Source organism: Chlamydotis macqueenii, chromosome 4, assembly GCF_036417535.1.
Source record: "Chlamydotis macqueenii isolate bChlMac1 chromosome 4, bChlMac1.mat, whole genome shotgun sequence".
In the NCBI taxonomy this organism is placed as follows: Eukaryota; Metazoa; Chordata; class Aves; order Otidiformes; family Otididae; genus Chlamydotis; species Chlamydotis macqueenii.
In genome coordinates this window covers 56,706,540-56,721,011 of record NC_141559.1, presented here as the reverse complement: position 1 = coordinate 56,721,011, position 14,472 = coordinate 56,706,540, and the positions used below count along the sequence as shown (strand labels likewise).

Below are 14,472 nucleotides of genomic sequence, written 5' to 3'. Positions count from 1 at the left end.
CTCCGGACGGCAGAGAGGTTTTATCAACAAAGCACTGCATCTGTTTTTCCTCATTTATACACTCCACACTACAACTGCTTCTCAGCCTCCTCTCATCCAGAGGAACTTCATTTCCTCATTCAGTGAGCCTATAAATTGTGAAAAATATAAATTACTTTATATAATGGGAATAAAAAGGCATCTACAGTAGCTTTTAGATTGTCAGAAAAAAAATTGTCTAGAACATTAGGCTGGTGTATTCAGAGCAGGAATTGTCCCCCAACCCACCTCTAAATTCTTAAAGATGAATGTAGACTCTCCTTGCCCCTCCATTCCCTTTCCCTCCATTCCCTCTGGTGTTGTGTTGAAAGACGCACACACCTCAGGAAATGGAAAAGGATTGCTCTAGTATCTCTCAGTCTCCTGATATAAGTGGTCTGAAGAACCTGTTATCTTAGGACAAGTGAGAATGGATACAAGAAAGAAAAAGCAGGGATTGCATTGGAAGACAATTACCTCTCTTGGATGAGAGAATGAGCACCAAGGAATGGAGACCAGCAAAGAGATTAAGAACTCCTAATGTCAGGACAATCTGTCCCTACATTACTTTTCTGACATTCAGGTGTTTAAGGGATCAAGAGGGTGCAATTTTTTAAACTAAAATAGAAGGTGGTGTTAAACACAGATAGGTGAAAGATCACAAAAACAAGCAGTCTTTAAACACTTCAAAAAAAAGCCTTAAGAATTTCAAAACACAACTTATTTAGAAGTCATCTTTCCAGGTGGAATACATCTTCTGTATAAACCTCTTCACTCAAGTTAAATCTGTGTTAGAAATTATGTGACCTGTAAAACAGAGCATTGTACTAGGTCTTGGAGACATGGATCTCTTCCATCGCCAATGGTGGATCATACCTCCCGGTTACTTTACCCTCATGTACCTTTTGTATTTACTCAAATATAAAAGTCACCCCTTTTGCAAAGCAGTCTAAATTCTCTGATACATTTTCAGTGTCACTGTGGTGAGAAAAGCCACGACGTACATACACGTTTTACAGTGTACATCAGTTTTTAATTGATTCATATTGAACTATATGTGTCAGAACATAGTGAAGGTCAGTGGTCCATGGCCCTGAATTTGAATTGCAATCGACTCTATTAGTCCTAACATTACAAGATTACAAGATGCTTAATTTACGGTTTGTAAAAAACACAGATTAAGCAGATGGATCATGAGGCACCCATGTCTTTCCCAAAACAAAATTCAGATTAGGATGTGTGATCTCTACTGGTTCAACAAAAAATGCAATACATATATAGGGACATAAAAATTACATGTAATTTGATCAGATGCAACTAAATCCAATCTCTGACTGCAGCTACATAACTTTACTAAAACGTTTAATGTCCTCTGTTTTGCACAATAATGCTAGGTAAGAGCAAAATTGATTTACACTGCTTTCACAGAGTTAACTGCTCTAATTATTAAATAGCCCTCAACATATGGCAAGGAATTATGGAATGTAAATCAAGAGCCATGTGCTACAAAGTAATCACACAAATGGTTCCCAAATAGCAGCGCCACTTCCAGAAGGTTAGCAGAATCATACCTTCCTGATGTACAGACAATTTCAGAAAACCAGTGCTGACACGCATTATAAAGCAAGCTATCATTAGGATGACAGCGGTAAACAAAATTTCCTTTAGCTTGTGATTCATTTAGTCTGAGCATTAGCCTGAAAAAACAGACATAAAAATGTGTTTAAGGATTAATCTTGGCATATTAAAGTGCTTTGATTTTTATCATTAAAATGTATTAGACTTTTGACAGTATTAATTCAAAATCTTCTGTGGATGCTTTAATTTAGCAGGCTGGTGAATTGTACAGCAACACAAAACGTTATCTGATGCATCCTGTATAGCTGCTTTTTGAGACAGATGACTGTTCTGGTTTCAGCTGGGACAGAGTTAATTTTCTTCCTATTAGCTGGTATAGTGCTGTGGTTTGGATTTAGGATAAAATTAATGCTGATAACACACTGATGTTTTAGTTCTTGCTAAGCAGTGCTTACACTAAGCCAAGGACTTTTCAGTTTCTCATGCCTTGCTAGGGAGAAGGCTGGAGAGGCACAAGAAGCTGGGAGGGGGCACAGCCAGGACAGCTGACTCAAACTGGCCAAAGGGATATTCCATACCATAAGACTTCATGCTCAGCATATAAACTGAGGGGAGTTGGCTGGGTGGCAGCAGTCGCTGCTCAGGAATAGGCTGGGCATCAGTCAGTTGGTGGTAAGCAATTGTTTTTCATTTGCACCACTTGTCTCTCTTGGGTTTTATCTCTTTCTCTTTTTGTTATTTTCCTTTATTTTTTTTATTTTACTTTATTTATTTTATTGTATTTTATTTCAATTATTAAACTTATGAGTTTTACCTTTTTTTTTCTCATTGTCTCCCCCATCCCACTGGGAGTGGAGGTGAGCAAACAGCCATGTAGTATTTCGCTGCCTACCGGGTTAAACCACAACAATGACTCATTGTCCAAAAATGATAATGTCAGAAATTTAAATATGTGCATATACCATGATGATAAAACTGCTTACGTTACTGTACTTCCAAGTTTCCAAAGGGCATTTGTAAAAACTATCATTCAGCTGTCTTAATCTGCCAACTGTTTAAAACTGGCGAATGTTTAGTGTCACCATTTTATCTCCCTTCTTCACTCTCCATCTCTTTTGTCCTGCCTTCCTGGGCTTTCCCCCATTCATAGCGAATAGTGGTTTTTCACCTTGGCCTATATTACCCTAACGCTAGGTTGTTGAAAAACAGTGTTATGTTCTACTTTGTTTCTTGGAGTCTTTAGAAGCTACCGTTAGATACTAATAGTAGCCACTAATAAGAGCTACTAATATCAACAATTAATAAAGAGTAAAATACTATAAAAACCAAAGCAGATGCAGGTTTAATGTATAGGCAATTACAATGCCCTTCTGCATGATCTTTGTTGATGAAATCTCTCTCTATATACACTACTAATTCTAAAAATTGGATGCACCAGATTGTGCATTTAAAAGATTATTGTTAAAATTGGCCACAAAATGGTGGCACTCCAAGAAAACAGAAGCAGGAATATGCAGTCAGGAATACTGCCAGAAGCAACAGATCTATCTCAGACCAGTCAACAACACAAACAAAATTGTACCAGCACAAAAGGAAAGACATACAGTCCGTGGGTAGAGAAGGATCTTTGCTTTCTACCTACTCAGGAGGCTGCTTTCACATCATTCTCAACCTCCCCAGCCCAGTTTCATTAGATATGAAATCTTTCAGGCAGCTGGATGTAAGCAACTGTACTGGGAGGAGGGTAAGGCAAGTGTGGGTTTCATATCACAAAAAAAAAAATTAAAAAACAAAATTAGACAGCTGCATCTACATGGCATGGCTAGCCTGGATTTGGGGAAAGCTATATTTAGATGGAGTGAAATAAATTCATGGAATTGTGGTCAAAGAAGAGAGTTTGTCATTTTTTAGAAGAATGTATGTAACAGGTATTTAGAAAGTGAAAAGGCAACTGTGAAAACAGAAGAAGAAAAAGGGAAGATCTCCATCAGGACACTTCAGAAGGACAAGTTTTAGAGGCTCCTGGGTGCTTCCTGAGGAGGTGTTGAGCTGTGCAGTGTCGTACAGCTTTTCAGTTCCCTGTATGCTGCCCATCTAATGATGACAAAGTAAATTTCTTTAAAATACTGTCTTTTCCCATATTTAACCCTTTCCAGGACTTGAGGTTACGGTAGCAGTGGGAAAAATGTTGCTAGAGTTACTTTTAGTCTATTAGTTGAGTCCCAGCTTCTGCTGAATGTTAGAAAATCCAAAGCAAAGACCATAAAAAAGGCTATGTGCCCTGCATTTTTCCAGACCTTTCCCACTTACCTCCAATCTTCTTTTTATCACAGTGGATTGTTTGTAAAGAATAAGCTCAGAGTTCTACAACACTGTGCATTCTGCTGTCCCTAGGCAGTCTAAACATTTCATCTACACAGGTATTTTTATTCAGCTGTATCTTCCAGAACTGACATTCTAAAATTAATTTTTTCACACTTGCCAATTAAGATGGAAAACTTAAGCCATTATTTCAATGTCTTGCTGCTTCTAAGTCACAGATCTTAGACTAATTCAGTTTAAAATGGACCTTTGGAAGGCAGTTGTTTCTGAAAACAGTTCAGAGTTAGATTATTTAAATGATAATTATATTTCCAATTCAGGTGGCATTACACAAGTTGTATCATTTCATAAGAGTAATAAAAGTTTTGGAACTATAATATTGCAACCCTTTGGCACCTGGCTATTAAAACTTATTATTGCCCAATGTAGAGCTTGGCTCTAGGTAGAGTCTGGCTATAGCCCAAGCTCTATATTTCCAAACTCATGGAAGATTTTTGTAACATGGTAAGAGATCTTAGTGGGAAGCAGTCAACAGTGAAATACCTTGGATATCATCAAGGCCACTGCATTTCAACCAGTTTCTAAATAACCCAGAATAAATATATCGCTAAAAAGGCGATGTTTATCTTTGCCCATCAAATCTGGCTGAAAATTTAAACCATAATGTCAATCTGATTTACAATGAGCTCCCACAAGCTCCACAGAAGTCTGCAGTATCTGCTTTCACGTCTTCCTTGTAGTTGAGATAAAAGCAAGCAAAGCCTTAATTCAGCCGTTATGTCACCAGCAGTATTTCTAGCATTAGAAGCAAATGATGATACTTTGCCAGGAAAAAAAAAAATTAACTGGGAGATCCTCCCAGACAAGCTCCTTTACAGGCATATAAACTTTACTGTAAAGTACCTAGATTTTGGTTAACAGCTGTGAAGCATAGCATTTTGCCACTTTGCACAGTGCAACACTTTCCCTGGTCGCAATACTCTGCACAGTTGTAACATTGATTTTATTTTTATGTCTTCACTGTTGATTTATCCACAGACTTCCAATAAATAAATAAATAAATAAATAAGCTTTGTTTAGCTCCTCAGCCGCTGTCTTATCCTACATCATTTTTGCTGGTTCGTTCCTCAGCATCACAACAGTTTCTGAGAGTTTTTTATCCTTCCACTTTCCTAATGACTCATTCCCTACCGAGTTAGTTCTGTTCTTGGATTTTAGCACCATCTGCATGCCCTGGATAACTAATTAAATGAGATTTTCACATCCTCCTCCCAATTGCTTTTTCATTTTTTACAAGGAATGCTTTTTGCCAATATACATTATCCACAACTCTCACAAAAATGAATCTGAGTTACTCGCTGACTCCTCTGAAAGCACTATTATGGCCAGACTCCCTGTGACCCTTCCAGGTATGCCCAAGAAAGAGCATACAGTAGTGTACGCCCTTGTAACCTGGCATAACTACATAGATAGTGGGCTTTCAGAAAATGCAAGTGCTGCTCTGAATTGCTTGCAGAGAGGTATTACCATTTCCAAAAGATGAAACTGGAGCAAAGAAGGTCTAAGGAAGTAACCAGAACTGAGCAGGGGAATGGCACTTTTTAATCAAAAAACAGTAGTGAAAGCTTTCCTGCAGTATTCTGCAGCAAAAATAGACAAAGGACCTTCTCTTACGATGCTCTGATGGATGTGTATTAAGCATGATGAGGCTGACAAACACCAACAAGTTTTGAATGCCCAGCTAGGGGACTGCTACAGCTACAAACTCTTCTGAGGCTGATTAAAAACTCTGAATCACAGAGATATATAAATATACTGCCCTAAATTTAATATATTCCAGATTATCAGCATATGATCATGGCCTTGTTTCCCAGCAACTGAAGACATAAAACTCTTTGATTAACAAGCACACATACATATATATACAGTTGTCCCAATGTGGGGCAGAGGGGGAAGAGTTTTCTGTGAACAGAAGTTTTTTTCTCCTTTTAGCTCATATTGGTGAGCACTTTATACAACTTTTAATCACAGAGTCTGATACTCTATGCTACTACACCAATTCTGTGTGATACATCCAGAGCTGCAAAGGTGAATGATCATATCTGTAAGTGCTCACTGCTCACCATGTCTCTCATAGCAATAATCAGCAATAATCCTTATCAGTTCTTTTCGGTTTTCCTGCTCTATTTATTTACAAAATATTGGGGGGAAAAAAAATGTTTTGGTATGTCTATAAGTGAAATGCAATGGAGATGCTTGTTTAAAGTAATCAAAACATCTGACAGTCAGCTTGCAGCACAGATGGATCCTGCAAAATGGAACCACAGTGGCATTTAGTTTTCACCTACCTCCTGTTCGATCTTCCCCAGTTTTTTTAATAACCAACATTCACCTCTTTGGTTACAATGAGAATGCTATTTCTCAAGCTGATGAGACTGACCACAGTTTGTGGAAAGATCCTCAAATTGCATAAATTTGCACAGCTCTTTTCAATGTCAACATGGCAGCTGGAAATCTGGTCTTGAGGCTATGAAGTCCAGTCCTCTGTCCTGGTAACTTCCCTTCGTGGTTTTTTTTTTTCAATATTTAAATTTTGTATTTTCTAAATCTTGTAATCTGTTATATTTTATAAATTTGGGAGAGTAGAACAGACAGAAGTTCTATAGCTTCTGGAAATTACCCATTTCAAAAGTGAGAAAGCAAAGCAGGCTGAATAGCTTATGGAGATGGTAAGGCTCCAACATGATATCAAAATCCTAGCACCATCTCCATTCCTTCTGCCTTTCTTCCTCTTTTTCGTCTTTAAAAAGAAGCAACCATTTTTAAAAATATGTATGGTTTTTGCCAATACATCTAATATACAGTAACATCAACATATTAAAAGAGGGAGTTGCCTTAATGTACATCCTTTTTCCTTTAATCGTTTCTGTTCATGGGTCAAAGGAAAGCAGACAGTGCAGGCAGATAATTCAGTCACTTCCAGATTTGAATGCAGCTGTAACTCAGCTTCAACAGTCTGTTGTCTCATTATTTGAAGATCTAAATTCTCTTTCGGTTTCTTACTTCGTTTTAGTGTTCATTGTTTTGCACATTTCTTTTTCTATATGCTAATAAAAATCAAAGGATTTATGGAAAAGTGCTACCCTAAGTGTATTGCAAACATTACAGCAAATAAATAGAAGAAAATACCTTCATGATTTTGAAGAAAATCATAAACAATCAAACTTTTTATGACTTGTCATTTGCATGGCTGTATTTCATACAAATTGCTGCTATTGACATAGGGAATTTGTTTTGAAACTGAACTGTAAGTTATTTTGATATCTAAACAAAAATGGCATGGAATGTTTGGGTAAAACAGTTCATGTCAGAAATGAAAGTGCAGTCAAGAGTGTTCCAGCTGCAATGCTATGCTTAGCATAAACTGAATACAGAGAAAAATTTCTCTCCCCTTGAATACTCTCATACCTATCCATATCAATGCAGTGGGCTGGAGTATTAAGTCAAATTAGATGTCTCTGGCTTCAGGGGACAGTGCAGTGGCTTCTTTTCCCTGCCCACCCCCATTTTGCAGGCTATTGCATCACTACAGTGTTCATACATCCTTCAAGGATCCCAGCTGCTAGGACAGCTAATAGCCAACAGCCAAAACCTGTTTATACAACAGAGTAAAAGTTAAAGCTGCCTCAATAGTTTATAGAAAATAGTACCCCGTTCTGAAGTGTATTGTTCTATCAATAAAGCATCAAGTTACATATTGTAAGTACTCACATCAAGTCTCCTAGTAAAATTAATTATAAATCTATCCCTAAATTCAAGAGTGAATTCCCAAACAGACAATTACTTAGTTGAATATATATACAGTCTTTGAAGAACTTTTTGACCATTTTGATGGTCAATGACTAGCTAAAATGCCAGTGTTAAGCCAATACATTTCATTATTAAAAATACTTTAGAGAATAATAATTCTTTATAATGAGTTAAATTTTTACTGTAAGATTTCTCGGAAAATGTCTTTCACAAAAGGTGAAAGTGGGCTGGTGAACAACTCTTGCTTTCAGAAGGCTTTCAAAAAATCCCTCTCAGACCTGGGACAACTACTGTTTAGCACAGATCAGGCCAGATTGCAATCTCATAGTAGTGTCGCAGGATAATGCAAGCTGCTATGCCGAAGTAAATGCCCTACTGGTTTCAACTGAGTTAATTCAGATTAATATAAATGCAAGTGGAACAGAACTAAGACTAAGTATATTAAAGACATGTGGCATGCTCAAAATGCAGTAGTCAATGCAAAAACACTTAGAAACTCTCAGGACTCACTAGATACACAGTGTTTAAAAAAAAAGCTGAATGATTTCCATTTTATTTTCAGAGTACAGGTTAACAAAGAAAAAGGACTAAAGTGCTACAAAATTCCTGAAATATGAAACTCCATAATTACTAAGCATTATGTACAAATGTATGGTTTGGTACAGTTCATACCATGGATGGTATACCATACAACTGGCTTTTACAAGCATTCTTTTCAACTATAAGAATCCATCCATCCACAACTGAAGTATTCTTGCAGATTAAGATTAATGTATCACGAATCATCACGGTTTAATATGCATGACACAGTTTCATTTCACACATGTTCTGCATGGGTTGATTGCCATGTATGCCAATATCAAACAGATGTTAATTCTTTAATTTTTATGCTCCCAAAGTATATTTTAATTACCTAGGAGGCCTGGCAGAGCAAAAGAGGGAGGTATTTTGAGGCAGACTTCATGGAAAATCTAAAATAAAAATCTATTTGAAAAATAATTTTTAAAATTCATGTTTTCAACAATATAAATTTAATATTAAAAAGAATAAATGATATGTAAAGGAACTGCAGACTGCTCTCATTAAATGGCACATTCCCTTTTGCAAGTAAGATAATAAATTTTCATTATTTCTCTAATAAAAAACCATTATTTTAAAAGCCCTGTCAATAAAACACAAGCTCTGTGATACAAAATGTTTCTGCAACTCATCTGCAAGGCATTGCATGTATATACTATGTCTAAGTTCTTAAATTTGAATATTTTGCAAAGAAATCGAATCTCCGTGAAAAATATTCCTATATAAATTCTCACAGCAACAGTGCTGTATGTCTCACTTTAGGGATCATCTAAATTAAAAAGTCCTTAAACATAAAATATTTCACAAGTCTCCACTGTACAGAGGCCAGAAATGGAAATAAAAAGATATCCTTGGTTAAGATTAATGTTTAACAAGAAAGCTGTTTCCAGCCAGCTCCCACTTTCTGCTGTGTCAGATGCCAAGATTCTCCAGAACCAGAACAGCAGCAGAGCCACAGGTCGGGATGGAAGAGTGTTGGCTAAAAACTGCGAGCTTTAACTAATTCCTAATTTGATCAAACGGAGTTGTTAGAGTAATTTCCATGGAAGTTAGAGCAGGTGTCTAGCTTTGGGCCTGATCTTACTGAAATCAACAGGAACAGGAATGGCTCCCAGGGATTTTGCACTAGAATTAGTTTTAGCAAGCTGAAACAGTCTCCAGGCTGAAAATTACAATTAGCAAAACTGTTATGAATAATAATAATAATAGTAACAGTGCTATATTCAATACGTAAATATTTGTTAGATAATATAAATAGCAGATAAACAATATTATCAAGACCAATATATTCTTCTCCTCCCCATAAAACAGAGATCTTTTTGCACAGTAATATTTCCAACATCAAACAAATTATTTAAATTCCTTGCTTGCATACTTACATGAGCTGGCATACAGCTTTAAAATGAAAATGTGAACTGACATTTTGAAAAATAACTGACAGTCATGGTACAAGTGTGCAGTGAACTCTGTCCTCCAATATTCCCTTTTTTCTTTTTTTTTTTTCCCAAAGGCCCAAATACATGCAAGGTACCCAGAAACAAAATGCTAATTACCAGTGAAATGCTAATTCCAAGGAAGTAAAAAATACATCATTCTCATTGAATTTACTGGGACAAGGAATCAATCTAAAATATGGATTTCACACACACACCACTCAAAACACTTGTGCAGATTTCTGAAAACATATACTCATCGCATTGCAGGGAATCAAGCCTGCGTTCCTTGCTAAATCAAAATTCCCTGTCTGGAATAACAGCTTTAGATGTTATTTTTGTTCACATTCTGTTTTACTATGTTAAATCACCAGATTTTTTTTTCTTTTTTTCTTAAGATAAATGTGTGAAAGTGCCTCCTTTCCATTCATAGATGTTATCTTGCTCAAACTTCAAATGATTCAGCTGGGTGAATACAGAGTTATAAATAATTTATCAATATATATACCAGTCATTAGGAAGAAAAAAAAAATCCTGAAGGATGAATATTGCTGCATAAAATCTGAACATTAAAACTGATTTTTTAAATCAATCTTTAATTGTTCTTATTACCTCCCAATCCAGGTCTGAGACGATTATCATAACCATCCAGAAGTCTGTCTAGAATTCTTGTAAAGATGGTGATGTTATTCTTAGCTTCATCTTCCAAGGAGTCAGCCAGCACTGATCTAAATGGACATTTCACATTTTAGAAAGTGCTAGATATGTTTTAATGTACACTCAACATGCAGTTTTGGCAGGCTGGCCTTGAATATTTAACTTGCTGCCCTGTAACAGGAAGGGTGTAGTAAGGAGTACACAGACACACAATTTTTATATAACATCTTCAGAACCATAACAGTCAGCAAGATACCATTTAATTTCCAGAAAGTCATTTTCTAGCCTCTACTTCTAGTCAACATTGCATCACCCTGAGTGCTGCTTCAGGCGCCACTAACACGTTTGGCTGTGCTGGTGCAAAAGCCTGGAAGAGCTTCCCAGGCCCTGGCAGCATGTCACTGCCAGACTGACAACCCGGGTTCCCACACACAGAACTGCCTCCTTCCAGCTCGATCCTGTCTGTCCTCACCTAAGTATATCTCTGGATAAATCCTGTGGATATGCTTCCACCCAATGGTCATGTAACGTACATGACCAGAAGAACTAACATGAGGGAAAACTCCAGCAATCATGCTCAGGGAGTCCTCTGATGTCAGTATTTGGTGGGTGGGAACAACAATGCTGACTAGCAAGCTGCAGGATACCCTTCATGTTTCTAAAAAGCTATTTTGTTATAAAACCACTATCTGATGTTCCACTAGATAAACCTTGTAAAAGTTGGGCAGAAAATCATCATACGTGAAGTGTCAAGAAGAATCAATAGATCATCGATTATTCCAAACTTTCCCAATAAAGAAAGATGTTACAGCCTTTATGGGTCATATCTCTGTGGAAAACACCAGGAGCTGGAACATGAATCTGCTGCCCAGGCAGCTGTGGTGCCAAACAGTCCCTCCCTGACCCGGACACCCAGACCCAAGGTTTTGTGTACTAGGGAAACGCCCCCATGCAGAAAGCCTTACACATGCAAATGTTACTGTGCCAAAAATGTTAGGCACCATGCATGTGAAATGCATGAGCTCATCAATCTTACCTACTTAATGCCAGAATATCCGTGTCAAGGAAGTAGAGCATCATATGCTACAGGCATTATCATTTATACCTTTTTCAGTCACCTACATTTTTAACCTGAAATGTTTGAGTATTTATCATCTCTAAATCTCTAAATGAATGATCAAGGCATTCTGAGTGCCGTAAAACACGCACGTTTTCTTCCTTCTCCCAACCAAAAGTAGGTTTGGGTGACATTTTCTCTAAAGCAAGCTATGAAATTATTAAAGATAGGGCTTTATGTTGGTCCCCAATTCAACAACATGGAGGAAGTATTTAAATGTAAATCATTGCAGTCACATTGCTTCCCATCACACAAACCACAGCATCAAACAAAATCAGGTAACTTAGAAAGAACATACCAAAACGTCATGTGGGGTTTTACTGATGTGTGAGTTTTTTCTTAGTTTTAATTACTGAATGGCTCTTTTTTTTTTTTTTTAATGGACTTCTGTACTGTAAGTCTTTGTCATTTTAAGCTTCTTTTTGAGATACAACAGTTTTTTGAACTCCAGATACCACTAAAAATTAGATCACACAATTCTATCAAATTAGGGTGGAATCCTGCAAACTTTACTCAGGCATAAACTCCTTAATTACGCATGTAGTCTCTTTGACGTCAGTGAGATTACTCACTTGAGTAGGGTTTGCGGGATCTGGCCCACTGTGACTCAACTAATACTGCACCACAGTTAGGCATCAAGTGAAACAGGAAATATAGTTTCAGGAAATATTTTGTTCACTAGGAAATAGACAAAAATAAATGCAGACTTTTAAAATCATAGGAAACGTGCATTATTTAGCCCACAACCCTTACCATAACAGCACAAGATCTACTGCAGTCAGAACCAAAGCAATAAACTGAAGTTACAAACTACAGTTAATCGCATATTGAGGGACTGTGGGCAACACAAAACTATTACATTATTAAAATTATTTGCTCCTATGTTGTCACTTCAGGAATGGAGAACTTTAAACAACATAAGAAAAGTTGATTAATAAATGAGGTTAATGTTTTATTGTATGTGATTGTGAAGTTGTATGCTATCTCCACCTAGAGGTTTGACGCTTAAGTATCATTTTGAATTCTGTTATGTTGACCAAAAAAAAAGACAAGAAAAAAAAAAAAAGGCATGCCCGTATGAAAAAATAGGCGAGCATTATTTTAGAGACTGTGATTTGCTATTTGACTTCACGATAATCTGTTTCTCCATCTTAACTGTTCTGTATGGTACAGAATCACAGTGACACAGTAACTCCGATAAATTTTTAAGATCCAATAAGGCATTTAAATGAATTATTTTTTTGACAGTGAAATAAAGCATCAATTCACAAACTGTTTAAGGACAAAAGATTAGGCTTATGTGGTCCCCAGACTGCTTTCTACTGCGTTTGCTCTGGAAACTATGTAATACTGCATTCAGACAGCTAAGAGAGATCTTTTCACATTACTACACACTGTACTTTTATAGCCTCTCACACAAGCTCACCCTTAGCAGATCGTAACATACATGTTTGTACTGAACGACAAAATTGAGCATCCTCTCACCTTGTTGGTAGCCACACCAGTAAAACGAGGAGAACCAACTGCATCTCGGAGAGCGCCAGCTTCCTCTTCATCGCTGCTCTTTGCAAAACCTAACCGCGCAAGAAAAACACAAACCCACTCTCAGCTACAGTCAGTCTCCGCCAAGCAGTGCTTTCAACTTAACCCGAGGGGAAAAAAAATATCACTTCAACGGAGGAAGGAAACCACTGGATTCCTGCAGCACTTTTCACTACTAGCAACTTATTGTATCTCCATCTTTCCCAAGGATCCTGCTCAGTGCACAGAGGCAACGTATGATCAAAAGTGGCATGTGAGCAGACGCATCAGATGCTTTTCCTTTTCCGTAAGCTGAAAGCCCCAAGACGAAAAGGGAAAAAAAAAAAAAAAAAAAAAAAAAGTGTGCACCACACGATGGGGATTTAACCATTCCTCGCCTCACCACGGCAGCGGGGGGGTAGAGTCACGCCATTGGCAGGGGCTCGGTGCGGGGACCGCGGTGTGGGCCGCCCCCCGCCGCCGCCGCGCGCCCGGCACGTTTGGCAGCTCTCGCCGCGGGGGGCGCGGGGCGGGGCGGGGGGAGCCCCCGCAGGGCGACAAGTTGCGGACCGAAGCGGAGCCCCGCCACCGGCTAGGCGCTGCCCTGGGGGGACGCCCGGGGACCCTACCTGCGAGCAGCGGGCGGAGGGGAGGCCGGGGCGGAGGTGGGGGGACGACATACACAGGGAGGGAGGGAGCTGGCGGCGAGCGGGGCGGGAGGCGGCGGGGAGCGCAGGGCGGCCGGGACGGAGCGGCTGCCGGGCGGGCGGGCGGGCGCGCGCCGGGGCGCGGGGGCGAGCAGGCGGGGTGCGGGGGCGGGCGGCGGCGGCGGCTCCACGGGGCGCGGTGCGGTGCGGCGGGGACAGCAGGGGTGTCACGGGGTGGGGAGGGATGCAGGGAAGAGGCGAGTCACCCCCCTGAACGGCGGCTCCGGACGGAGGGGCTTCCGTGGCCCCGCAGCCTGCGCGGGGCCGGCGGACGGGCGCGGTGACCTGGCCTCTGGGCGAACGATGAGCGGAGGGAAAAGCCATCCCCAGGACGAGAAACCGCCTTCTCCGTGGCCCTTCCCAGCCTTGTAATCACCTGGTGTGAGGTGCGCGTTTGACAGGGCATCACCCCCGCCACCACCCCGCGCTCCTCTCGGTCTGCTGCGGGAACAACGGCCCGCACCCACTTTCCCCCGCCCTGATGCTGGCTCATTAATATTCCTTTCCCCACTTGCCCATTGGCACAGCCTAATTGAAATGCAGAGAGGAGAAAAGTCTGTCATTTACAGTGAGCTCAGGATGCAGGCAGCCAAGAAAACAAACCTCCCTTTTTTGCTGGGATGGCGTTACTTTCTGTCTTCTACAGCGCCTTGCCCTCCTTTCCTACACCCAGTCCCCCTTACGGTGGTAACTGGACCTCTGCGAGCAGTCATTCCCATCGATTTTAGGT

At 39.6% G+C, this 14,472-nt stretch overlaps 1 protein-coding gene across 2 annotated transcripts in view; it reads right to left on the bottom strand.

Moving 5' to 3' along the window:
- The window catches only part of GABRA2 (gamma-aminobutyric acid type A receptor subunit alpha2), a 59,724-nt gene extending 45,589 nt beyond the window's left edge, over positions 1-14,135 (bottom strand). The window contains exons 1-3 of one of the 2 annotated variants that reach the window (XM_086746827.1): positions 14,119-14,135; positions 13,000-13,088; positions 10,353-10,468 (exon numbers count right to left, since the gene is read on the bottom strand). In XM_086746827.1, coding sequence (XP_086602953.1) covers positions 10,353-10,468; positions 13,000-13,070 — 187 coding nt within the window. In that variant the 5' untranslated portion in view covers positions 13,071-13,088; positions 14,119-14,135. Of the gene's footprint in view, positions 1-10,352; positions 10,469-12,999; positions 13,089-13,664; positions 13,722-14,118 lie in introns of those variants that run through there. The other variant, XM_086746826.1, reaches the window with a different exon arrangement.
- Positions 14,136-14,472: the final 337 nt, after the last annotated feature.